At 37.2% G+C, this 27,258-nt stretch overlaps 1 protein-coding gene across 2 annotated transcripts; it reads left to right on the forward strand.

Moving 5' to 3' along the window:
- Positions 1 to 328: 328 nt before the first annotated feature.
- Positions 329 to 27,043, forward strand: RAD21L1 (RAD21 cohesin complex component like 1). Of its 2 annotated transcripts, none has more exons than XM_026503188.4 (14): positions 329 to 455; positions 2,272 to 2,447; positions 3,594 to 3,723; positions 5,176 to 5,269; positions 7,414 to 7,520; positions 11,439 to 11,609; positions 12,510 to 12,605; positions 13,571 to 13,678; positions 15,259 to 15,485; positions 15,726 to 15,825; positions 16,661 to 16,785; positions 18,714 to 18,809; positions 21,354 to 21,431; positions 26,135 to 27,043. In XM_026503188.4, the coding sequence occupies exons 2-14, from the start codon at positions 2,304 to 2,306 to the stop codon at positions 26,321 to 26,323; spliced, it is 1,665 nt and encodes a 554-aa protein (XP_026358973.1). In that variant the 5' UTR covers positions 329 to 455; positions 2,272 to 2,303; the 3' UTR covers positions 26,324 to 27,043. The 2 variants fall into 2 exon arrangements, with proteins under 2 accessions (XP_026358973.1, XP_048078310.1); XM_048222353.2 differs by having other exon boundaries at positions 18,717 to 18,809.
- Positions 27,044 to 27,258: the final 215 nt, after the last annotated feature.

Here is a 27,258-nt window from a genome sequence, read left to right on the forward strand (position 1 = left end):
GTAGTTAGTGGAAGAGAGGAGAGTCCATCCTAGGGATGTTCAGAGACCAGGCAGAGGAGTCACACCACCTTCCACAATTGTTCTGTAGGACCCGGCTCCGTCCCTGTCATCCTCCCTAAAAGCCCCCGCTGCCCTCCGCCCCCGCGCTGCTTAATTCCTAGGTTAGAGCTCTGACAGCGCAAGCACCATGCAGGAGACTGCAAACCAGGACTGGAGCGCTCCGCCTCCGCCCTGCTGCCCCGCCCCTCGCCCCGCCCCATCTCCGCCGCCCCGCCCCTCGCCCCACCCCATCTCTGGCCAACTGCCCCGCCCCGTCCCTTGCAGCCCCGCCCATCGCTCCGCCGCGCACCCCTGACGCCTGGCAGCCCTGGGAGCGAGGCGCCTCACACTCGACGCGTGGACCCCAGCGACTCGTCCTCCAGCTCGGGCACGCCTCCTCACACCCGGCGCCGAAAGTAGGGCGCAGCCCGAGGGGCTGGGCGGGACCCGGGGGCTGAAGGCGAGCTAAGTGACTGGGGCGGCGGCCACTCACATCCCCACACGCGCCCCGCCAGCGCCTCAGGGCGCGAGCCCTGCGGCCCGCGCCTGAGGGAGGAACGCAGCCGCCCTTAGGGTTCCCAGGCTGGAGGCGCAACCCGGCGCCCCTTCTCCTCGTGGGGAGGAACGGGCGCCTGCGATCACCTCTCCGGCCTCAGTTTCCCTCTCTGAACAGGCGGCCTTGAAGTCTGAGGAGTCGTTTGTGGAGGAAGCCCCCGGCGTCCTTGCCCTTGCGCTCGCGGTCTTTCCCTCACAGCCGCGGACGCCCCCACCCCGCCTCCAGCGCCCGTTCCTTTGCCCCCCCCCCCGCAAGGAGCCCCCTGGCTCTCCCCACGCCCCTGTCCCAGAGCGGCCCGCCGGCTCGGCTGTGCGCCCCTCACTCCCCGCCGCCCGCGGCCGCCCTCCTTCTCCTCCTCCCTCCCCCAAACCACCTCCTTGCCCGGGACCCTCTCCCAGCTGCGCCCCCCGCCCCGGCTCCCGGTTCTCGTAGCCATCCCCATCTAGAAACACCCCAGGGACTTTGCGGGGGGCGCTGTTGGGGGGGGGCAGGGGAGGGTGGAATATGTGATGGGGAAAATCAGTGTCTCAGGAAAATTAAATCACAGGGTGGTTGTTGTTTTTTAAATACATCCATAACCATACACCTGGGAGCAATTTTGTAAGACAAAACACAGAACAGAAAAGAAGAAAGTGGAACCAGGGCAGGCACAGGCCATAAACATGAAAATCTCCTGCTCTGTTTCTGGGGAATGTGGTTTGGTAGATTGCCTAAGTTTTAATTTTGGGCACAGTGATTTGATTTTGGGGGTGGAAATGGGCATTGATCAAAGTTCACCTACATTCTGAATTCTGTGGCTGATTTTGTTTTTGTGTTCATTTTGGCTTTTCGCTTTTGATCAGAACTTTAAGAAGAAAAGCAGCAAAAAAGCTTTTATAGTGGCAGCTTAAGATTACTTATATGTGAGCAATAACTTGATTCTTCTCTAGAAGTCAAAGTATTATAACATCCCTTTGCCTAAAGTGGAGCCTTACTCTCGATAGTACAATAGGTAGACATGTGCATAAATTGTTTTTGTTCTAAGGTTTTCTTTCACCATTCTTGTTTGGAAACATTTAAATTTGATTCATGTTTCCTTTCTTGCTTTGGGATTCTTTTCCTGTAGTTTCTTGTTTCCTCATTTTGTCACTTTATAATCCTTTGGAGTTCCATTATTTTAACTTCAAAGGTTAATACATTTTTGAACAAACCAGAGCATCTTGCAGAAAACAAAGAAATTCAACACCTGGTTATAAGTCAATGATCCAACGTTTCTCAAATTCCTAAATTTTAGAAAAGAGGTGACATGTGTTCACTTTCCTTAGTTTTGTCTATGTTTTCCTGTTGTTTTTTCCCTATTTCCATCGCCTATTTTTCCCAGACTTTCTCCTCTTTTTATTTGACCATATGAATAAGAGAACTCAAATCTTTTGCAGGATAAAATAAGTAGAATGTAAGAAGCCATCAATGATCAGAATACATTTAAACTGGGTGTGGTTCACAGTCTAACAGAGCTCTCATTAGTTTGTAATTTCGTATTTTAAATAACGGTTTCTCCTTTAAAGAAAATAATTTGAATAATACCTTGAATTGGAAGGTAATCTGTTATTTTATAGAATTAATAAAAAGTGTTTTTGTTATAAAATAGCAACTGTTTTTGTAATCAAATTTTAAATATCTTTTAACGTTCCTTCTAGTTTGTTAAATACAGCTAAGGAATACAGACAACATGTTCTACACCCATGTGCTTATGAGTAAGCGAGGGCCATTGGCCAAAATCTGGCTTGCAGCTCACTGGGAGAAGAAACTCACAAAGGCTCATGTATTTGAATGTAATCTAGAGATAACCATTGAAAAAATTCTTTCACCTAAGGTATGTTATTGATTAAAAATATAGATTAAAATTATAAATAAATAAGATTTATTTATAAATAAAATAAAATTAAAATTATAAAACTTCCAAGGAAGTTTTACTTCTGAAATGGTCTTCTCTCTTTTAATTTCTATAACGTTTATTACCTGAGCTTAAACAAATGTCAGTTTCTGTTGGTAATTACTATTTCATACGTTTATCATGAACAGATTGGACCCTGAAGGAGAAAGGTCATGTTTTATACGTGTTTTGTAATCCTTATTCCCTTAACAAAATACAATCTATGTCATATAAACCAAATAAGTACTTCTTAGAAAAATAGTGAGCGAATGAATATGGAGAGTAGAAAAAAATGATTGAGTATAAATCAAAATATATATGAAAATACTTCAAAAAGTAGCATGTTCATTATAAAATACTATAATAAGATATTAGAATTTGCATTAAAATATTGTTTTGTGTATTTTTAGGTTAAGTATTTTTCTGCTTGAAAGAAGAATGAATGATAATTGAAAACCTTCCATGTATCAGGCACTGGGCTAGGCTTATGTTCATTAGATTATTTAATCTTCACAACAGCCCTATGAAATGGGCTTCTTTTAGCTTCAGTGAAGTGTGGTGGTGAAGAACATGAACTTTTAAGTAGTCAAATTGAAGTTTCATTCCTACTCCATTAGTAGTTGTGTTATTTTGGGCATGCTTTCTGAGTCTCAGGTTTTTTTCTTCTGTAAAAAGAAGATGTTGTCAAAATTATATGAAGAGTTCTTAAGACAATGCCTGGCACAAAATAAGTGTGTAATAAGTTGTAGCCATTATTAACAAACTGAAGTTTAAGAAGGTTGAATGACAGCCTCAGTAACCGAGCCAAGGCTTGAACCTGAGTCTGCCCGACTGCAGAGTTGATATTCTTCCCATGAAACCCATAATAACATATTTCACTTAAATGGTATATGAGATTCTCTTCATTGAATAAGAACGAAAGTTCATCATTTTACAAGATGAGGTAAAAGTTAAGTAATTCACTTGAAATAAGAATAAGCAAAATGTCTGCTTTTTAAAGAGAAGAAATACTATGATTTTATAATTTTCAAACAGCGTTTATGAGTCTAATTCTCAACATTCTTATACTTTAAAAATTATTGAAAGGTAAAAATTGCACTTCGAACTTCAGGACACCTTCTTTTGGGAGTTGTGCGAATCTATAATAGGAAGGCAAAATATCTTTTGGCAGATTGCAATGAAGCATTGCTTAAGATGAAGATGACATTTCGCCCAGGTATACTTGCAATGTTGATTTGTCTCACCTATCTTCGTTCCCTTTTGCATCTTTATTTGGGGTGGGCTCTTTTAATTGGTGGTGCTCTGTAATTCCAGGGTGTATAGTGAATATAAACTTCCTTTTCACTGATTCTAAGTTTCCATGGTTAAGGACAAATTATATTCTTTCCCTTGCTCTTTTCCTGTGTTTGCAGGAAAAGGTTATACTTTCAAAAAACTTGTAATGTTCCTGCGTATTTACATAAAAAATATACGTAAAGCTACCACACTTATGTAAGAAATTATGATCCAGTTTTAATGGATTTCTTAGTTTGCTGTATCTGTTTTTGCCTTTATGAGATGACTTAGAAATAATATAATTGACAAAACCCAGATATCATAATTGTCATTGTTTTCAGAATTCTCAGGACTCTAAGCAGCATGCTATTATGAAATATTATAGAAAATCTCTAGGCATTCCAAAGTGCTGGATGTTTACATGTGTCATAAATATAATGCCTTTAAATTTAATTTAAATACATTCATTATTTCTACCTTGTATTACAGTTATTTAGGTACAGGCCTTGCCTCTCATACTAGTTTGCAAGCTCCTTGAAGGCAACATCTTTGTCGTATTTATTTTCTGAATCTCTTATAGTACTTGTCTCAGTACCTTGAACATACTATTCCCTCAATTAATATTTGTTGAACTGGGGTTGACTGGGATTTTTTTTCTTTATTTAAAATATTTGTAGAATCTCTATATAAGTTTATACTCAATCAAATATGGTTCTTTTGTTCATTATTTCATTTATATAATCCACAGATATTTATTGATCCCATACTTTGTGCCAAGCACTATTTTAGGCTCTGGGATACAAGGACAAAGAAGGCAAATAAGGTCCCTTTCAGTTTGGTGAGGAAATCAGATAATGAAAAAGTTCTTTTAAATTATTACAATAATTATAGATTGTGATTGTGCTATGCAGGCATATATATAAACAGAGTATTACAACAAAAAATAACAGAAAACTTTACTTGAGTTAAGCTGATTGGGAAAAGCCTTTCAGAGAGGATAGAATTTAAGGTCAGACTTGAAGAATGAGTAGTACCCAGCCATGTAAAAAGTCCCTGAGGGAATAGCATTCCGGGCAGAGGGAACCATGAGAGCAAAGGTCTGGAGGAACAAAAAGGCCAGTATGGTTGGAGTCTAGTGAATGAGGGAAAGATGATACTGATAGGTTTGTAGGGCTGCGGAGGCCCTGATTAGAAATTTGGATTTTATTTAAATGCACTGGGGAAGTCACTAAATCATTCTAAGCACGGGAATGAGCTGATCTGATTGCTTTTTAAATATTTTTAATATCACTCTGGCTGTTTGTAGAGAATGGACTGAAGAAAGGCAGGAGTTGAGAGTTTCTCACTTATATAGCATTATTGCTCACTGAATGTGGTTTTTGATTCTTTTCAGGACTGGTTGACCTTCCAAAAGAGAATTTTGAAGCTGCTTACAATGCTATCACACTGCCAGAAGAATTTCATGATTTTGACACCCAGAATGTGAAGTAAATTTTATTTATTTTTCCTTCAGTTTGATTTTCTTGATATTTTGTTGTTTTCACCTTTATATTTAATGAACACAAGTGGAATCTAGTTAACAACTGAAATACACATGCAGTTGACAAAGATTTAAATTCAGTGTGAAATTTTGAAATACAATGCCAAAAATGTATCATTATATTTGCTGAATGCAGTTTGCAATATTGACAGTATGTTCATCCATTCATTCAGTGAATATTTGTTGGGTGCTTTCCATATGCCAGGCAGTGCTCTAAGCACTAAGGAGATAGCAATAAGCAACAGCTCCTGTCTGCATGAATCTTACATTTTAGACAAACAATAAACAAATAAATAAATATATAATATGTCAGGAAATGATCAGCAATATGAAAAGAAATAGGAAAAAAAGTAAATAAATGGCAGGTTGGTCAGGAAAGGCTTTTTTTTAAGGTCAGAACTGAAACGTGAAGGAGGTGTAGGAACAAATCAGTAATGTGGGGAAGAATGTTCCAAGTAGAGCAAGTGGGCAGGCCCCGAGGCAGAACACATTGGACATTTTCAGGGAACAGCAGGGAGGCAAGTGAGACTGGAGTGCTATAAATGAGCATCTGAGTGGTAGGACATGAGGTCAGAGAGGTAGCTGGGGGTGCAAATGATGTAGGGTGTTGTAGGCCACATTAAGGACTTTTATTTTACTTTGATAGGAAGCATAGGAAGGTTTTGAATAGGCGGGTGACTGGATCTGACTTGATTTCAACGTGCTTCCTCAGGCTACTTACTATAAGGGGGAAAGGGAGGAAGCAGAAGCCTATGAGAAGATTATTTCAGTAAGAAGTCCAGATAACCCCCCCACCCACCCACCCAACCCCTAGCCCAGGGCCCCTGCCCTCAGGAGCTGTAGGGGAAACTCCACCCCAACTCTTACCAGGAGCTACTAGGGGTAGAGCCCAGCATTGGGAGGGTCTCCCCGCCCACACCAGGCCATATCCCCACCCCCCAATGATCTGAAAGTGAAGGCCCAGGAGGGCATTGGTGGTTGAAAAGAGTTAGTGCCTTGGGTGGGGGATGCCAGGACTCATGACTGGGATGGATAGGAAGGAGACATGACAGCCCTGCCCTGTCTGTGGGAACCTGAGGGCGCACCTGGGAGCACGTGCCCTCCCCCCAGCAGCCCACAGATGTGGGGTCAGGATGCCTGGTCTCTGTGTCCTAGAAGGGACCCTCCTGTGATCTTTGTCTGGTTTTTCCTTAATAAACGGTACTATCCCCACCAAAAAAAAAAAAAGAAGTCCAAGGGAGAAATGACAGTGTCTGTGATCACTGTACTTCTCAGTCTTCATGTTATCAAGGTGGTAATAGTCAAATTATGAATATATTTTGAAGACAGAGCCAACAGGATTTCCTGAAGAATTGGATATGGCTTTAAGGGAAAGAGAGATGACAGTATGATTTGGGCATGAGAATGGAGTTAACCACCTAATGAGATGAGGATAACTAGGGAATGGCAGGTTTAACTTGGGCAGGGTAAAGGCTAAATTAGGCTTTAGACATAATTTTTGAGACGATTGTTGCACATCCAAGGTAAGTAGGCAGGTAGTCGAATATCTGGGTCTGAAATTCAGGAAAGAGGTCTGGATTGGGATATATAAATTTGAAAGTTGTGAGTATATAGTTGGAACTTCACCCATGAGTCACAAGAGACCCCCAGGGAATGTGTGTAATTTTTTAAAAAGAGAGAGATCTGAGAAGAGAGTGTTGGGTCATTCCTAGTAGCTAATAGTCTTATGAGGAAGAACTAATAAAGGAGATGGAAAAAGAGCAGCCAATGAGGTAGGAAAAAAATCAGGAGAAAGTAGGCCAAGAGAAGACTGTTCCATGAGGGAGTGAACATCTGTTTCAAATGTGGTTGGTTAAGGTAAGTAAAATAAGGACTGAAAATCGACCACTGGATTTGGCAACCTGGAGATCATTTGTGTACATGCATGCATAATAAACTAGTGGTTATAAATAATACTATTGAGAAAATAAAAGTATTTTTATAATAAAACCTGTTTTTTGTTTTAGGGGTTTGGGTTTTTTTTTTTTCAGTATACTGCAAAATCCTTGTGTTCTGTTCCCATGTTTTTCTCAATCTTCTGTTTCTCCATAGTGCTATTGATGTTTCAGAACACTTTACTCAGAACCAAAGCAAACCAGAGGAAATCACACTTAGAGAAGATTATGGTAATGATCTACTTTTCCAAGCTGGAAGCTTTGGTGAGAATATTTGGAAATTAAAATTATAAGCTATAATCAATTATATTTGCATTTTTGTACTGAAACAATATCAGTAGAAATAGCTATCTCTACACCAGCAGAAGTATCTTCAGAATGAATCTCTTGTTGGATAAATGCAACTCTCAGTAAGTTTGCCTTCACCTTTTTCTAAAGAGGTGTCAGTACCAAGACTCGGTCTTAGGCTATACACTTCCCTTCTTAGTGTGCAGCCATTTATTGCATACTTACTGTATGTAGGTGCGTCATAGGCATAGGCAGTACAAGGTTTGCAGAAGCATTTCCTGAAGCAGCTTCAGGCTGGGAAAGAGACATGCAAAAAACCATTTACGGTAGCAACATATATATAAGGTTTTACATGTGTGCTGCATATAGTGTGCCTTCAAAATACGATAATTCCTTCAGTATATGATGATATCAATTGTAAAATAACAGATTTTAACATGGCTTGGGATTGAGGAGGAAATACCACATGCTAAATACATACTCACTGATTGTGAAAAAGAAACTATTGAGTGTATTTTAGAATTGAAGCCATGTAGTATTTGTTCTTTTTATGGCATTTACCTCTGTCTTGTACCATGATATTATGTACATCCTGTGTTGGTCTGAAACTCCATGATGATAAGATCTGTGTCATTTTCATCTTTGACTCTCTTATGGTACCTGGAGCAGTGAACATAGAAGGATGGCCAAAATCTGTGTTTGGTGGGGGAAGGTGCTCAAGGCAGTAATGCTTGAGCTACATCTCTAACCTCCACTTACTCTCCGTCCATAACTCTTATGATCCATAGCTGTATCCTTAAATGATTTGGTGCAGGATGAGTTTTATAATTTTTGTTAATTTCCAGTCTGTAATGGAATGATACTTTTGTAAGACTTAAAAAAATTGATTACTAGAAAAATTAAAAGTTTAAAAATCAGGGGCGCCTGGGTAGCGCAGTCGTTAAAGCGTCTGCCTTCGGCTCAGGGCGTGATCCTGGCGTACCGGGATCGAGTCCCACATCAGGCTCCTCCGCTGGGAGCCTGCTTCTTCCTCTCCCACTCCCCCTGCTGTGTTCCCTCTCTCGCTGGCTGTCTCTCTATCACATAAATAAATAAAATCTTAAAAAAAAAAAAAAAAAAAAAAAAAAAAAAAAAAAAAAAAAAAGTTTAAAAATCAAAATATATGGTCCAATTTCTGTTATTAAATTAAACATATATAAAATTACTCTGTGAAATTGCTCTAAAACATTCTAAGCACTTACCTCTAATTTGTGTATTTACTCTGTCATGGACAGGACCAACCCACAGACCATACTTTGAAGTGCATGGATCTCTTACTCTATATAACCCTAAGCCTTAAAATGTAATACATTGGTGAAGAGTTAATCATGTTTCCTACTGCCCAAGACACTCTTTACACATTTCCCTGTAAATACTACGATTCTTCATTAAGACTGAAACTTTAGGATCACCTTTTTTCTTTAAGATTTAATTAATTAATTAATTACTTTGAGAGAGAGGAGAGAGCTGGGGTGGGGGAGGTGAGGAGCAGAGGGGGAAGGAGAGGGAGGAGGAAAGAATCTCAGGCAGACTCTGTGCTCAGTGTGGAGCCCCATGTGGGGCTCGATCCCACAACCCTGAGATCATGACCCTAGCCAAAACCAAGAGTTGGACGCTTAACCGACTGAGCCACTCAAGTGCCCCCCAGGATCACTTTTAACTACACTTTCTGTAAACTTCATACCCATGCTGATTTACAACAACAACAAAAAATTGGAAATGCCTCTTAGGTCTTCTTTCTATTTCCCTAGCCACCAACATAATTCACCAGTACGGAGGTGCCTGCATGGCCCAGTTGATTAAGTGTCCGACTCTTGGTCTTAGCTCAGGTCTTGATCTCGGGGTTGTGAGTTCAAGTCCCACATTGCTGAGCATGGAGTCTACTTTAAAAAAAAGTATGTATGTGTGTGTGTGTGCGTGTGTGTGTGTGTGTATCTCACAAGTGCTAAAGGCCTGGAGTACTATGGTACCCTCCTACACATCTCCCAGTCTCTTCCCACTTTCTATATATCTCTGCAAGAACAATTGTCCTTAAACTCCATTTTTTTTTTTCATATCACATTTCTCTACTTAAGTAACTTGGGTTCCTATGACTTACTTTAGACACCCCTGCCTATCCTCAAGGCCCTCTACCAGTTTATCACCCTCTTTGTTTTATCAACTTTGTTTTACTCTCACTACAGAGTTTTTGCTCTGAATATCTTACCAGCTAACCAATACAATTTAGCTGTTCTCAGTCTGTGTCTCCTACAATTCAAAAAAGGGAAAGAACATATTCTTAGTATACCAACAGACCTGAGTTTGAATCAGCTTTCTCTATTGCCTTGCTGTGTGATATTGGGCAAATTACCTAGCTTGTCTGAGCCTTACCACCCTATTTGTAAAATTGAGATACTACTAGCAACCTCAGAGAGCTATTTCCCTTATTCCCTCCTTCAGTCCTTTTCATCAATAAGTGATTTTTCTCTCCTTCAAAAACTAGCTCAAACCTAATGTTTTCTGAGAAACGTTTCATATTAATACATGCTATTCTGAAATATAATATAAGATTGAAAGCAATGATTATTTTTTAAATTTTTTTGAGTAATCTCAGGGTATCGTGATACTCAGTGCTCAGAATACAGTGTCTGTTCATAAATGTTATTATCTTATTGACCAAGGCTGGTTTTTCTTTTGGGAGCTTTCAAGCTGCTTCTGGAAGATCTGAACATATTTTTAGGTTTTTTGGTTTTGTTTTGTTTTTTAAGTCAGTCTTCTATTGAGCAAATCTTCAATCCAGTGCACTGAAGGCTGCCTTTTTCAACTCCTCCTTTCTAGGAGATGTAGGCCTATAGAAGAATCTTAATATAAGTGATACTTCATTATTTTCTTTACTGACTAACACTAACTAACGTGCATTGTTAGAGAGAGGGAAGAGAAGACCAACCCCTGTCTGACCTCTGGTTTCAGACTCCTGGACCTAGGGATTCAAATCCAAGAAAGGGAAAGAATATACAGCCAATCTGGAAGCAAGTCAGTTTGAAGGAGGGAGTTCATTTTATCTGCTGCCGTCAGTGTCTTAGGAGTTTGCTCTCATAAGTTGCCATTTTGCAAACTATTTTACCAGTGAAATTCTAACACTGATACTGTCACTGTCTCTGCTAGGTTCAGATCCTGGCTTTGTCATTTATTAGGGGTATGACTGTGTGCAAATTATAAAACCTTTCCATGGACATGTTTCCTTGTCTGTACAATAAGGATTATAATAGTATCTTCTGTTACATAATATAATGCATATAATAAGTACTCGGTTAATATTAGCTGACTGGGTTTTGTCTTTTTGACTGCCACATCTCCAACAGCCAAGCAGATTGCCTAATACCCAGTCATTCAGTAAATATTTTTTGAATGAGTGTTATAAGCCCATTCTTTAATAGTTTACCTACCTTTCCGCTCCTAAGAAGACAGATATGCTTCTTATTTTTTAGACCTCCATTATGGGTAAACAACACAAGCAATTGTACTTGAAATAATATGAAATAATGCTTGATCAAGCAGGACATGACCTATCTAATGTAGAAGAAATCATTCCACTGCCAATAATAACCCTCTGGGAAATTGTTAAACTGAATCACAACTAAAAACTCTATCCTAATGTTTTTTCCCTATTGCTTTGGAAAAGTGTTAGACTAGAAATCCAGTCTCTGCTGATTAACTGAGTGACATTAGTAGACAATTCAAATACGTTTTTTAGCTCTCATTTTTCTTATCTGTAAAATGGGAGGGGCTATCCAAGAAGATATCTGAATTTCCATCTAACCCTAAATCTCTATGTTTCTACGGCTAACTCAGTATTAATGATACATATTTATTTAGGGGAGGAAACTGAAATTCTCAGAAGACATAGCTTCTTTGATGACAACATACTGCTGAATTCCAGTGGTCCTTTAGTTGAACATAGTTCTGGAAGCATTGCTGGAGAAAAACCTCTGTTCTATGACAGTGGAGATGGATTTGGAGATGAAGGGGCTGCAGGAGAAATGATTGGTATGCTGTCTGGTTATATAGAAATTAGATATTTATTTTGATCGTACTAGAATGTATTAATAGGTTTATCAGATCAAACTAAAATTTCAGGTATCCCCCTGTGTCATATAAATTAATATATTTTTTATACAGGTTTTCAAAGTCTATGGTGTATTTAAACATTTAGGCTAGGTCTAAGTGAATAACCATCTAAACACATTTTTCATATAGGTTATAAAATACTACTTGTTTTTATTTTTAGAAATTCCTAATTTTTAAAGGGGAAGGAGTGGAGTAAATATATTCCTCACAAAATATATGAGATCATATATTAGAAAACATTGTTTTCCTTAACAGAAATTGTGAAACAGCGAAAGGATCTGTCCAACATTTTATTTTATAATTTTATATTTATATTATGATGTTATTATAAAATAATCATAGAAGTAGGGTAGACAAAAACTGGGAAATCTAAATACACATATTTTAAAGATAGTGATGGTTAAATAACAAATCTTTTTTTAATTTTCTAGTTTACTTTAAAAGGCTAGTTATTGCAGATTTTTTGAAATTTCAAAATTATGAATAATAGTGGTTCACCTTAAATCTCCACCAAAGAATTTGAAAGCTTTTACTTATTGATTTGAAATCTAAGCATGGCTATGTAACAAGGTTACTATCTTGGTATTAGTTTAGTAAATATCTCCTGAAATTAAACAGCTATTTAATAAAGGAAAGGAAATGATATATATAAAATTTTATATTATCCTACTTGAAATATGATAGTCTATGTAACCAATCAAATCTACCTAAGTAGGGTTGTGCTTTATAATCCTTGCATACAGTAATGTCAATATAGGTTTAGTGAACAAATGACAGATTCAACTCTGTATGACGAAAGTATTTATTGTGTTTTTCAAGACAATCTACTGCAAGATGATCAAAATATCCTGTTAGAAGACAGGCATTTGAACAGAGAAATTTCTCTGCCTCCTGAACCGCCTGATACTATAGTGGGTATGATGAAATTATCCTTTGTATAGAAAGTGAACAGATACTAATATTCAAAGTAAGCCTTATAACTGTGCAGTTTAAGTAGCAATATAGTATATTGAAAGATAGTAAAGAATGTTGTCCCTCAGACTCTCTTGAGTCTGACCCTAGACAACATGGAATAGGAAACTAGACTCCGAGAAAGGTACAGCAATGGTATTTAACCAGGATTGGGTTTATTTGGTATGAGAGCACATTTAAACACTCTGCCAAAATACTGTGCTTTTGAATCATTAAAATAATGTGTTACATGTTCAAAACATCAATAATATCTGATATTAATAATGGTTATTAATTATTAATATTGTCATTAATTATTAATACCATATCAGCATTAATATAATTGGACAATCTGTATACAATTTGAGAAAAATTACAGATGTGGGGATATTTTCTACGTGAAATTCATGTGACGGTACCTCAGATTATTTGAAGTCTTTCTGATTTTTCCTGAGAATTAAAAGCATGAATAGCCCCATTTTGATTCTTCACTCTTTTTGATGTTACATTTCCCACCTAACAGAAATTTAAAATGTAAAAAGAGAGGCAATTTAAGTTTACTTACGGTTCTTTATGGGTTAACTAATAATTATGTGATTTAACAGAATACAAGGTTTTAGCAGACATATAATCAAATTTATGTCAGTCATTTATTATGGTTGCTACCGCTGTTTCTACTAAGTCTAACTGTAGATGTCACATTACAAAAGAAGGTGATGATACTTGACTCACCTAGACACTATAATCTCTGTGTCTCTTCAACTCCATTAAGTACATGATTCTAAAAATCAGATTTGGCTCCAGTTAGCAATATAAATCTTCAATTATCATTATCTTTTGGTTGCATTCTCATACAAGCAACTAACTTATAACATAACCATTATTTTTAAAATATTTTCTAATAATTCCTTTTATGGTGATGTTATTAGTGGAACCAGATAATCCAGAGTATATATGTGTACCTGAAAATGGAAAAATGGATGAAACATTATCAAATGAAGAACAAGGATTTACCCTTGACCCAATTGATGTTTCAGGTCAGACTTATTCTTGTTTTTATTTTTATTTTTTAATTTTTAAAAAAGATTTCTTTATTTGAGGTGTGAGGGGCAGAGGGAGAGAGGGAATCCACGGCAGGCTCCCCACTGAGTGTGGAGCCTGACAAAGGGCTCGATCTCACAACCCTGAGATCATGACCTGTGCCGAAATCAAGAGAGTTGGCTGCTTAATCAACTAAGCCACCCAAGCGCCCCTTTGTTTTAATTTTTGATACACTACTGTCTTTTACTGTGAGATAATCTGTGAAATATTATAGAAGGTAGTCAATCCAGTAATAACATTTGTAATACAATAGGGAAAGAGTGTGGAGGAAATTTGAGGTGATCCTTTCATTTTAGTTAGTCGTGGTCAAGCCATATACTGAGTTTGGGAAACTGGGAAATCTAAAACTGAGCTCAGCGCCAGTAGTTATTGAACCATTACTCTCTGTTGGGCACAGAAATGAAGAAGACATGGTACCTGCTTTTAAGAGGTTTACAATCTGATTGGGAAGATAGATAAACATGCAAATGAATATAAAATAAGGCAGAATAAAAGGATCAGAAGAGACGCCTATGCCCTCTAACATTTAACCTCATGCGTATTTTTAGGAATAAAAGATAAATATGAATCTAATATATAAGTTGACCTTGTAAGGGCATCATAGTTTTAAGTAGTATGATTGATATGAATTTCAGTTATAAACTCAGGCATGCAAGGAATAAAGCATTCAAGTTTTTTTCTTTACTATATGCACTCTGAGCTTCTATCTCACTGGGTTAGCAAAACTTTCAATCTGTACAGTTCCCCTGTATGCCCTAAGCCATGCAGTGTCAAAATTGGAGGGAGGGGTGTGGCAGGTAGAAAGGAAATTTTGGTCATCAGCCACAACAGTTTGTGGTACCCACTAAATCCAGCCTATATAGCCTCTGGGGTCATCACACAGCCAGCCCTCCTGGGATCTTGTCACATTCCCAGCATTTTACCAAGGCACATTACTAGGCAGGTTACTAGTTCCTTCTGGCTCCATCTGATCTCAAACCTCACCCATTCTGGAAAATCTGATCTTCCCTTTTTGCATCTTTACTAAGGAAAAGCTTAACTTCTGCTTTCTACCTGGTAAAATTATCTAAAGGAGTGAAATCCCTTGGGCCTAGCTACCTACTTGGAATTTGTGTATGAATTTCAATGGAGGAGGGAAAAATATACTGGACAAATATAAATTAATGTTTCAAAATATCTTGTTATATGGATGTATTGAGGAACTTCAAAATTGAGCAGCTTCCCTTATCATATCCTCTGTTCCACATTTCCTCACTTGTCTGCCTGCTAGGTCAACAGGGTCCCTTCTAAGTACTTTGAAGGAACACTTTACAAGATACATTGACTCTTGGCTGCTCAGATACTCTAGCTGTGCAAAAAAAACCCTTTGAAGCATGATTTTTCAGTAGAGAGAAAGGGATTTTCTTCCCACAGCAACTCTGTAGGTTGCATTGTGGTAGATAGATATGCGGTGCCTAGAATATCATTTTACAAAGCAGTACAACCAATCACATTTGTGCCTATTTCTTATATTTAGACATTGCTGAGAAGAGAAAAGGCAAAAAGAGGAAATTGCTCGTAGATCCAATCAAGGAGATCAGTAGCAAAATTATGCATAAACAGCTTACTTCCTTTACGGACACGCTCATGGTTTTGGAACTTGCACCTCCTACCCAAAGATTGATGATGTGGAAGAAGAAGGGAGGAGTGGACACACTTCTGTCAACTGCTGCCCAGGATTTGACTCATGCTGAACTGAAAATGGTAATAGTTTTCATCTTTTTACTTAGGTGCAGTGTTTGGTTATAAATAAATAAATGCATATTTACATTCACGTATACAACAGAATAAAAACTTGTAAAAAAAATACCGCCTTACTTTTGAGTTAATTTGCTTGATGTGTGTGCATGAATTATAGTTTTCACTTTTTAGCATATGTGCTTGTATTTTATTGAATTGTTTTACTTATACAAAAACAAGAAATAAAAATGTATGTTTTTACAGTTGTTTACAAAATGCTTTCTGTCCTCTGGCTTTAAACTTGGAAGAAAATTGATGCAGAAGGAATCAGTAAGGGAAGAAGTGGGAAGTAAAAACATAATAGGTGAGACATCCTAACTGTTGATGTTGAGGGGAATGTTGTAGAAACAAAAATGTCATTTTACATTTCAAATGAAAACGGGATCCAATTCCATATTCCCAAGTATAAATGCTATCTCTAGAAGAGTATTTCAACTTAAACTGTTACATCAGCAATGCCTGCAGATTAATTTTTGTCCAACAAGCTACATTAAAAAGATGAGGTATATATACTATGTGTATTCTTCCTAAATTCACTCCTACCTACCTCCCCCATCCCTACAGGAAGTACTCATAAACCTTCAACAGATAAAACGACTTTATCTAGGAGGATAATGTTTCACTTTAAGACAACTAATATGAGAAGTCACCTAGTGATAAGAATAACATTTAAACAATACAATTAACCTGAGAAATAGATACTTCCATCCATCTAGAGGATACAGAGTATTAATAATTACTGATTATTATTGTGACTATTATAAAGGAACAATAAAACCAGTTTTGGTAGTGAGTGAATCTCTGCTTCCTGATCACCTGTCCTGAAGCATTAAAATCTACTGAACCATACACCAAGATGGGCTTGAACTATCCATGTTGTCTTGTGAGTGCATGTGTTGGAGTGAGTGTGGAGGAGATAGTTGGTGGAGGATGGGGAGTGGAGCTGATAAGAAGCAGACAAGGGGAAAGAGAAGATAAATGCGTGAGACTTGGGAAACTATAAGAAAGTTTGTACACCCTTTGCTTAAATTCTTGGATTGCAAGTTTTCTGTCAGGTGCTTTCTTTTGTAACAACCAGATCCCAATTTAAGTTTGAAAGATATTTTGGTGAAATCTTCTATACTTCCTTAATAATTCAGAGACCTCCGTGATGAAAGAACCAAATTTCCAGCAAGACTTAAATCAATCCAAAACTTGGAAGGATGTGATTGATGGATCTAAGTGTAGCTCTCATGAGGATATCAATAAAAATATTAATTCTGAGGTAAGTTAAAGATAAATAAAAATATTATTTTTCTGACACAGAGTGAACCTTGAGACTCTGATATATCTTCTTACATTTATAGTTTATATTTCATCTTATCTTATTCTGTAATTTGTTTAGTAAGTGGCAGTACTATGAAAAGCATGATTTTCATCTACAGAACAGTATTTTCTAGAAGCTTTGGATAGTAAATCACAAGATAAGTGGTTTCATACTGAAACATTTTGCATGGTACATCAAATATTGAATCCAGTTATATCCTGAGAATCCTACTGGGCCCCACATTCAATATATCATGAAATTTTTTAGGACTCTAGACAGTGCACCTATGTTTTGTTTCTGATCATAAATTCACTCTTCTCACCTCTAAGACTATGTCTTAGACTTATAATTACCTTAGCCTTGAATCCAAAAGACTATCTAAAGATCCATGACCAAACAAAATTTAAAAAAATTTTTACTTGAAGATGTAATTCTTATTCAAAAAACATAGTTATTTAACAGCATCATTGGAATCAATGTGCTTTAAAATATATTCCCCATTGTCACTTTAGTGGTTGTAGAAATGTAAATATTATAGCCAAACCAGATAAAAATAAACTAGTACTTTTCTGGTTTGTTCCATCATCACTGTATTTTGATAACCACTCAGGGAAGTCAAAGTCAATCCACATTGGAACCCAGTGCCCTTGGAAGGAAAGACAATTTCATAATGCATTAAAACAACATATTTTACTAAATATTTGATAGTATACTGGATATTGAGATATTGGGTTGCCAGTACTGTCTTCCTTATTTGGGCTCAGGCATTTCTTAGAGTGCACCTACTGAAAATTATGATCAGGCAAGCTTGTTTAGTTCATGATTTTTTAACATATGAAAAAAATAGATTTTCCCAAGTGCTTTCCCAAGAACTTGTATATCAATCTCTCTTGACCCTCTTAACTCCTTTACTCTATTTATGCTTTAATCTTCAATTCCATCCTTATTCTGCTTCCAAAAATGGTGAACAGATGTGAAATATAATTAGGAATGGGAAAACATTGACAGGACAGAAAAAAATATTGATTCTGATTAATCATTTTCAAATCTTCATTAGACATTTTTTATGTAAAGTAACTGCAAAATTGAATGTACCTAAAATGCAGAATATTCATAGAAGTTAAAAGAGAAAAAAACATAGGTCTCCACAAACAACGTAGATTAAAGAATAAAATGCAGCTCCTTATATTCATTAAAAATTTTTAAAGCTGAAATGAAAAACCAAGTACCCTTTGTTGTAGGAGGCACCTAACTTGAAGACTGGTTAAAGACAAAAAAAGGGCCGACAGCTTCTATAGCAATGAAAAAAGGAAATGATAAGGAATGGAGAATTTCTGACTTTCTCTTTTTCCTTCTTCCTTTATGCCTTTGCTCCCCTTCCAGAGGACCGTTTGTCTTCCCTTTTGCCAGTGACAGCTCCAGCAGTGGTGGCAAGAATCTTGCCATGGCCCTACGTAGGGATATTAATATCCCTTCCCCCATTTTCAGCCATCTGTTTATAGTTCTCCTTCCTCTGCCTCCTGGTACTGGCATGAGGATAGAAATAGGGGTTGGGGCTAGACAAAATGCTTCAAAGGAAAGTGGTCCCAGCCACACAGCTATGAAGGTGTTTGATATGAGGTCTGCAGTGGTGAAGGAGGTAGGAGTGGAAACGATATGCGGCAAAGAGGGCAGGGATGTGCCGGTTCTTCATTTGTGGAGGCATATGGAAAACAGGGGCAGCCTATATGGGATATATCAGAAATAATATTTTGTGAATGCAGATAGTATTTTAAATTAGTTTTAGAAATGAGCATTCATGTGATTAAAGCATTTAACAAAATAAAATTGTTCCTGTGATTACTACTACTGCAATGACTTACCTATCTTTCCCTAATTTGCTTTAGCAGGATATTGTTGAAATGGTATCTTCAGGTACTGAGGAATCCTCTTTAATGAATGCCATCTTAGCACAAGAAATTGAGAATTGTACGGTGGAGTTGGTAAATATATGCATAGTCTTGAGAATGTTCTTAAAAACTTTGTTCCTGGGGTGCCTGGGTGGCTCAGTCTGTTAAGCATCTGCCTTTGGCTAGGGTCATGATCCCAGGGTCCTGGATCGAGCCCTGCATTGGGCTCCCTGCTTAGCAGAGAACCCACTTCTGCCTCTCCCTCTGCCTGCTGCTCCCCTTGCTTGTGCTCTCTCTCTCTCTAATGAATAAATAAAATCTTCAAAAAACAAAAACAAAAAACTTTGTTCCTAAATAGTTACCACCTTATTTACCTAAAAATTGGTTTCAGAGCTGTCAGGTTACTTTCTAGAATTATTATTTAAATTAGTGATCTCAACAAAGAGGTATGTCAGTAGTTTGATAAAACATGCTCAGAATTGCTTTAATCTTTTTTCTTTCTTTAACTTATTTTGAAACTTCAAATAATTTTAAAGAAAATTATGAGATTTCTATGTTATCAAAGGTAGTCATAGGTTAAAAATATTGAGAATCACTGTTTTAACTTATAACAGCTTTAAAGAAGCAGAGCTATAATAGAGGTACATCCTAGGGCATTTGAAATTTTACTTTATTTATAAGTGAAAAACGAAAAAACAAGAAACAAAAACAAACGTGGCATTTTTTTCCCAAAACATTATATGGCTCAAGGCCTATATCTGTCGAAGATTTCTAGAAACCAGCAAAAGAAAGTGGTCTCCTCAAAGGGCCACGATTCAAGAACAAAGCCAGAAGTAATATCCAACCCCAACTGGCTCCATAAGTATCATGTTCTTATTTCTCCAGTCTTTGTACCACTGTCCTGAAGGCATTTTTAAGATTGTAATGAATTTTAGCAAAAGTTTCTTATTGAATAATATCAAAATAGCTATTAATGCCAGTTTGTTCTTAAATAAATTATCTTTATAATGAGTTCCAAGACTACAAGTTAGCTTCTTCATATGTGGAAAACAGACTGAATTCTCTAGATAATTTAGGACAGGATAGATACCTGAACTTTTTACCTGAAACATCTGAACAGCTGAACCAGAAGTGGGTTGATTCCTTTTCGCCTTTCTCTTTGCTTCTGTAGACACAGGTTATTTTCATACGTGGTCAAGCAAACCACAACACAGCACAAGTTCAGCTGTTTTAATAATCCACTGGGCTTTCCACACAATGGATTCAGCGGTAGGGTGTCCAGATAGATCAAATAGACAGGCTTCAGCAAAGCGCACAGACTATATTTTTTTTGAGCATTTTCCTGGTTAGTTTAGTTGTGCAGTTATAGGTGAAGCTACAGTCTCATGGATCTTTAACAAAGAGTTGGGCCATTGCTTTTTATATTTGAAAAACAGCATTTGTGTATTTAACAATATAATAAATACCAGTAATTGGGTGAACTCACTTATCCTAGGGCAGACCAGAAAGAAATAAAAGTAAATTGCACCTGGAGGGATTTGGAAAACTCTTCAGAATAAAGGGACCATATTTTCGGGTCATTCCCTCTGGAATGTAAGAAAGGAAGCTATATAGGCTGGACCAGGAAGCCAGTATAATTGGTAGGAGTGAGGACTCTGCAGTCAGTCCCCTTAGCGTCAAGTGATTCAAAATATCATCCAGAATATCCTGGAAATTTCTGAAATCATTTTGGAGTTTGTGAAATTGAAAACAGATAGTAAGTGTCTGGCCTCCAAAGGTACACGTGAAGTGACATTTGACAAACAGTGTACCAGTGGTAAGGGTGATTGCATGGTCAGAGCTAGCCTAGGAAAAATTATAAAGTAGGTCAGTTCTGTGTCACCTTTCTCCCCCCACCCCCCACCCCCTGCACTTTGTAGACTTGCTCTTTTGTCAGATTCATCAGCACCTTTCCTATGCCCAGTTCCGTTCTTAGCTCATAAAGTGTTAGTTGATAAGAACTTAGAGTGAGTTCCTGTGAAGGCATTTCAACTTGACAATTTTTAAATATTGAGGTGTTTCAGAAGGTGGCTAAATTTTAAAGACTGAGAAGAATGAATCTATTCAGATAATATGACAGGAAGTGGGCTGATCTTTTTTGGACAAGTTACCTTTGATATCAAAAAGGTTTTAATCCAATTGTACACAGATTGCTAAACATCAGTTATTAGTTAGAGCTTCTGTATCACCAGGTAAGTTTAGATAAAGGCCTTTACAAGGCATTTTTTCCTGCTTTATGTTTATTCCTGTCAACTCAGTTCAAATTGACCAGAGCCGGGATAGTCCTAACCAAAAAGTCATTGCTGATTTTACTTTTGAGAGTAAGGTCTTAATGCTCTTGGATGCATTACCAGTAAAGACTGCAGAATCTCCTACTCTGGAGCCCCTCATTGCCTAGGTAGTGTAGATATAATCCTGCAAAGACTGATATATATATGTATGTTTCTGATTCTCTCTATTTTCAGACTATAAGCTCTTTATTTAGCAGGACCCAGTGTTATAGTCGGGTTTCTTGTAGCAGCTAACACTATGCTTGGCAAATAGTAAGCATTTGGTAAAATTTGTTTAAATGAAATATTTTATCAATCATTCAAACAGGAGTCATCAGGGAATGAACAAAATATTGAGACAGAGAGATGGAATCGAAGAATTCTTCAGATGTTAAATAGTTTGCGGGTAAGATGGTAGGGTTCGTCAATCCTATTTTTGTTTTTAAAAATAAAATGTTGATGTCAATCTTCTAGACATTAATAAAAATGAAATCTCCTTCTTTATTTTTTTGTTGAGACCAAATTCCATTAGAATGAAATGATTTTGAGCAGTATACCCAGGGCTAACTGTGGGAGTTTGCTTTTGGTGCCTGCATATTCTAATCAACTTCTTACCTATACTCATGCTCCTAGACATCTAGTCTATGCCCCATTCTTGTGCTTAGCAGGATATCAACTAATTCTGTAAATGGAACTAAGTTTATAGCAGTTTAAAAGTAAACAGATAATTTTAAAACTTAACTTATACTTAGGGGTGCCTGGGTGGTTCAGTCAGTTAAGTGTCTGGCTCTTGATTTTGGCTCAGGTCATGATCTCAGGGTTATGAGATAGAGCCCTGAGTCGGGCTCTGTGCTGGGCATGGAGCCTGCTTGAAATTCTCTCTCTCCCTCTGCCCCTCCCACCTCCTTCCCTGCTGTCACTCTCTCTCTCTCAAAAAAAATTAACTTACATTTTTATCAAAATAATACATGTATATAATTTTTAAAGTTAAATAGTTCTATGCTATAAAGCTTAGAGGGAAACACAGAAGTTTTTTGTCCTACCTTCCTTATTCCTAAGTCCTGCTCACCAGAGGCAACTATATTAAGCTGTTTCTTTTAGTATTTATATCTATATTTCTAATTACATGTTCTTACTGTTCTTTCTTGGTATTTCAGCTTTAAATTTTATCTGTTGGCTTCTTTCAATGTAAAATGAAAATTTAGCTTAGTTATAGCTTTTTCACCGCAGTCTGTTTTTAGCACAATATTCAGTGTTTACAGTGTTACAATTGTAATAGTTATGATATAGGTTTGATTTTGACAAAGAGCCAAAATATCAGTAGTTTAAAAAGATAAAGTATAATCTGGTATAGCCGCTATGCTGACAAAGTTGTCAGAGACCCAGGTTACCTTTATCTCATCTTCTTTATTCTCAGAACCAAAAATGGCTAAGTACCATGTCTGCATTCCATTCAGCAGCAAAATTTCCTTTAAGGTACAACCAGAAATTGTGTGTATCACTTTTCACATTTCATTGCCCAGCACTTACCACCTTGCCACATCTAGCTGGGAAATGTAGTCCTTATCTGGCAACCTTGGGCCCAGCTAATATATTCTGTTATTATGAAAGAAGACAAGAATGGATGTTAAGGGACAATCAGCAGTCACTGCTACAAAGACTATGTAAAAATTAGTGTAATTACATTTCTTTTCTTGTCAACTTCATAGTGGGGTTTTTTTGGAGTTAATCATTGCCTCATTTTCCCCATTTTCTTAGTGTCTATATACTCATCATTAATTCTTTTCTGAAATTCTCTGACGATATAATGAAACCCCTTTCAGTATACTCAAAGGTGTCAATTAGTTCATCAGTTCCAGTATGTTTTCTTGAAGATACTCCTTCCACAGCTCATCATCCTCTTGTTCTAATTGGACTAGCTGCTCTCTAGGTCTTTTCCACAGTTTTTGTCTTGGGACATTCCTTTATCATAACATGGGAATTCCTTTGTCTCTTTCCTATATTGTTTTTCCATTTCTCAATGCTTTGATCTTCGTTTACCTTGAATTTTTTGGTGGTTAACATTCTTTCATAATAACCTGAGATAAAGAGTGCATAGGAGATAGACACTACGTACAAGTCTGAAAATTTATTTTACCTTTAACTTGATCATCTCTGAACATAGTTTGAAAATAATATCTTTCAGATGTTGAAGGCTTTGTAACATATCTAGGCTTCTTATGTTGTTACTGAAAAGTTAGATGCTGCTTGGTTGGCAATCCTTTGTAGGTGACCTTCATTTTCTCTCTGGAAATTTTCAGGTCTTTTCTTTACTCCTAGTGGTCTGAAATTTCATGATGATGGGTTTTGATATGGGTCTTTTTTCATTTATTGTGCTGAGCAGGTAATGGGTTCTTTCTTCTGAAAGTTCATGTCCTTGAACCCTAGGAAATTTTATTATATTTCATAGATTTCCTCCTGTTGTTAATCTGTTCTATCTTTCTGGATTGCCTGCAGGTCAGATGTTGGGTCCCCTGAATTACACCTTCAAATTTTAAAAAATCTTTTATCCCTTATATTAATTCCCCTTGTCTTTTTATTTTTTTCTACCCTCTAGAAAATGTCTTCAACTTTATCTTCCAGTTTTTATTGAATTTTATTTCTACTTTCACCTTTTTTGTTTTCTAAGAGTTCTTAGTTATTAATTATTCTTTTGCTTTGTAGCATCCTAATCTTTCCATTTATGTATTTAGTTTTTTAACAGCTTTATTGAGGTATTATTAACATACAATAAACCATACCTATTTAAAGTATACAGTAGGTAAGTTTTGACATTGTGTGTACACCTGTGAAACCATCACCACAATCAAAATAGTGATATATCTACAACCCCAAAAAGTTTCCTTGTGCCTCTTGATAATCCTTTGTCCCATCTCTCCCACTGGTCCCACTCCCCCCTTCCTCAAGCAACCACTAATCTGCTTTCTTTCAATAATCCTCCTCATCATGTTTTATGGATACAGAGTCTTCTCTTTCATAGGTTATAGTTTTCTTCTGGTCCCTACGTTGTCTCTGTTTGCTTAGTGATTCTCCTGAATGTTAGTGATGCTCTTGAATGTTAGAAATTAAACTCAAGTGTCTGGTAGATCTTTGGTTATCTGTTCTTATTTAAAAGTGAGACGGCAAAGGGGTGCCTGGATGGTGAAGCTGGTTGACCATCTGACTCTTGGTTTCGGCTCAGGTCGTGATATCAGGGTTGTGAGATCAATCCCCACCTCGGCTTTGTGCTCAGCGAGAAGTTTGCTTGAGATTCTCTCTCCCTCTCTCTCTGCCCTTCCCGTTCGTGCTCTCTCTCTTTCTCTCTCTAAAATTAAATAAATAAATCTGAAAAAAAAAAGGAGTGAGACAGCAAAAATCAGATTGGAAGTTATATAAGCAAGGGTGGGGCTTGTAGACTTATGGTCTTAATAGTGAGGTAATTGGGCCGTGCCTCCTCCCCCCACACACACACTTGCACACACACAGGCACCATTATCTGTAGTCCCCCTAGACCCCGGCCCCCATGGTCAGTTTTCCCAGCTAAATCTTCAAATCTACTGCCCAGGAGATATAAGCAGGATACTGGTGGTTCAGGCACCAAGAGGGGGAGGGGGAGAACTTGACTGTCTCATTGTTTAGCTTGTAGAATTTCACTTAACCCCCAGCTTGTGATATGACACTTCTCCAACATCCACAGTGCTTGGCGTCCCAACTCTAGAGCCTCAGTGGTTGAAATCTCTAGAAAGGCAACTTCCTGCCTCCTGGCAGGGTATTGGAGTCATGATCTCCTGGTTCAGTGAAGTGGTAGAGTGGATCGGAGGGTCTAACAGCTCCCAAGTAGACTTCTGAGGAATTCTTATCTCCATCTTATAACATACTATTGCCTGCAATTCCTGAGCTTTGCCAAGGCTCTGTAGCTCACACTGGCTTGTTTTCTGCTGGCTTTCCTCCCTGCTGGCACTTAAGTTTAAACTTTCTCTACTCTGCTAAGTCAGTCAGTCTTTCACTTTATCTCCTTCCTTTGTCACCTTTTATTCCTTTACCTTCATTTTAGAGGGGTTTCTAGAGGGAACAGAATACATAAGCATGTGTGCTCAGTCTTGCACATTGGGGTGTTTTTCAAAGGGATTCAAGCCAGTCAATCCACATCTTGTCTCCTCAAGAGGGAATAAGCGAAGGTTTGGCATGCCATCTCTGAAAGGCTGTTGATACTGATCCACTCCTTTTGTTGAGATAAAGTATGATAAAGTATTTAATTTATCAGTTTGCTAAATGTTGTGGACTAGCAAAAACAACAACAACAACAACTACCCAAAAACCTGTATATGATATTTCTAAAATACCTCACAGCTATCAAAGGAGTAAGAAGCTCAAGGGATACTGGCTAGTATTCATCACAGTATTTCTAACTAAGAAGACTATACGGTACTTCTATTCTAGATTTCTGATTCCAAGTACTAGTCTTCATAAAAGGAGTTATCTTTATCCATAATTAAATACTTTATTGTATCTCAGTTTTTTAGTAGGTTCGTAGGTGCCCTGTGGTGAATCCAACATCTTTTTAGTCTGTGCCAAGAAACTGGGAGATGTTTATATATTCATATTCCTCTGCCACTGAGATATAAATATAATTTTACATTTATCACTAGAGTTGTTTATAGTCACCCCCACCTCCCAGTACCTTTAAGGAAAAGAAGCCTGATAGGGCTGATAATTTTCATTGTATTTGAAGCCTCCCAAAGTCCTGCGGATTGTTTTCTGCCTGCAAGTCTAAACTAACTTCACTTTCCTCAAGAGCCATTTATGTTAACATCAAAATTTTAAAAGACCTAACATTTGTATAACACATAAGAAATTTGTATAACACTTTAAGAGTTCTTTTGCATGCATTTTCTCAATGAACCACGCTTACACTCAATGACCTATAATGTTTTTAAAGTTTCCTAATGAGTCATTTGCATTTCTCCATTTTAGGATTTCACACTGACTTATCAAAAATATCAATATTTTATTCATTATGCATCCACAGCCTGCTGTACTTTTAATAATGTTGTTTCTCTTTCCTTTCTTCTTTTCTAATTATTTTCCCAGGAATCCAACAAGATGGGAATGCAGTACTTTAGTCTGATGAAGCTTTGCAGAAATAGTGACCGAAAACAAGCTGCTGCCAAATTTTATAGCTTTCTTGTCCTAAAAAAACAGCGGGCTATTGAGCTGAGCCAGAGTGATCCCTATGCAGATATTATAGCTACAGTGGGACCAATGTTCCATAAAATGTGAAGGAAATCCAGAACATGCAGATTTATGTAATCATTGGAATTTCTGTGTAGATTGTTCAATTTAATGCAGAAACTGTCTGGAAGCAGCGAAAGGTCTGATCCATTTCATATACAAGCTCACTCCTATTTCCTTCAGAATAATCATAGCCAGAATTGGAAACCTACATGCTTACAGAAATACTTAATTGTAGCTAAGTAATATTTTTAACTTAGCTAACTTGAATGTATAGTATTTGCCATTTCCCTGACTTGAATGTTGCATTTAGAATACATTTGTAAAATACTATGTGCCTTCAAGAAACATTTAAGGATATTTTTTAAAAAGCCATTTTACATTGGATTATTTACTTAAATTTTATGGGCATAATTAGTAATTAATACTTTCTTACTCCCCCACAGACAATAATTTATTTGATTCTAATGCAGATCATCCTTGATTTGACCTAATACTATGGTTTTTAATCTAATATCTTAATTTAAAGGTTCTTAAGTTTGTCTTTGTTTTAAATTATCTGACTGGCTTTTAGTCTATTTATAGGTCATTTAACATTTTTATTTATTATTTAATGATTATTATAACTACCATTCATTGTCAACAAAACTAAATCTGCTTATGTTAAAAAATTAGCGGACACTTATTCAGCATGTTGTCTGCAGCTGCAATTCAAGTAAAGGTCATTAAAATAAATGTTCTTTTACTTGGTGTTTACCGAGCATATTTGACATTAAAACTATTGTTTTTCTGTTTTCTTAGTTGAAGTTTGAGTTAGGAAATTTTCATATAATGCTCCGTGAGCTCCGTACTATACTATAAAGTGAAGCCTATAGTATGCTCTTCAATCCCATTGTATCTGGAATTATGCTACAAATGAAATTCTAAATGGCTTCTTTGAATGTATTAATTGTATAAGATTGAAATGTCAAAATTTTCTTTTT

Source organism: Ursus arctos, unplaced genomic scaffold (assembly GCF_023065955.2).
Source record: "Ursus arctos isolate Adak ecotype North America unplaced genomic scaffold, UrsArc2.0 scaffold_16, whole genome shotgun sequence".
Taxonomy (NCBI): Eukaryota; Metazoa; Chordata; class Mammalia; order Carnivora; family Ursidae; genus Ursus; species Ursus arctos.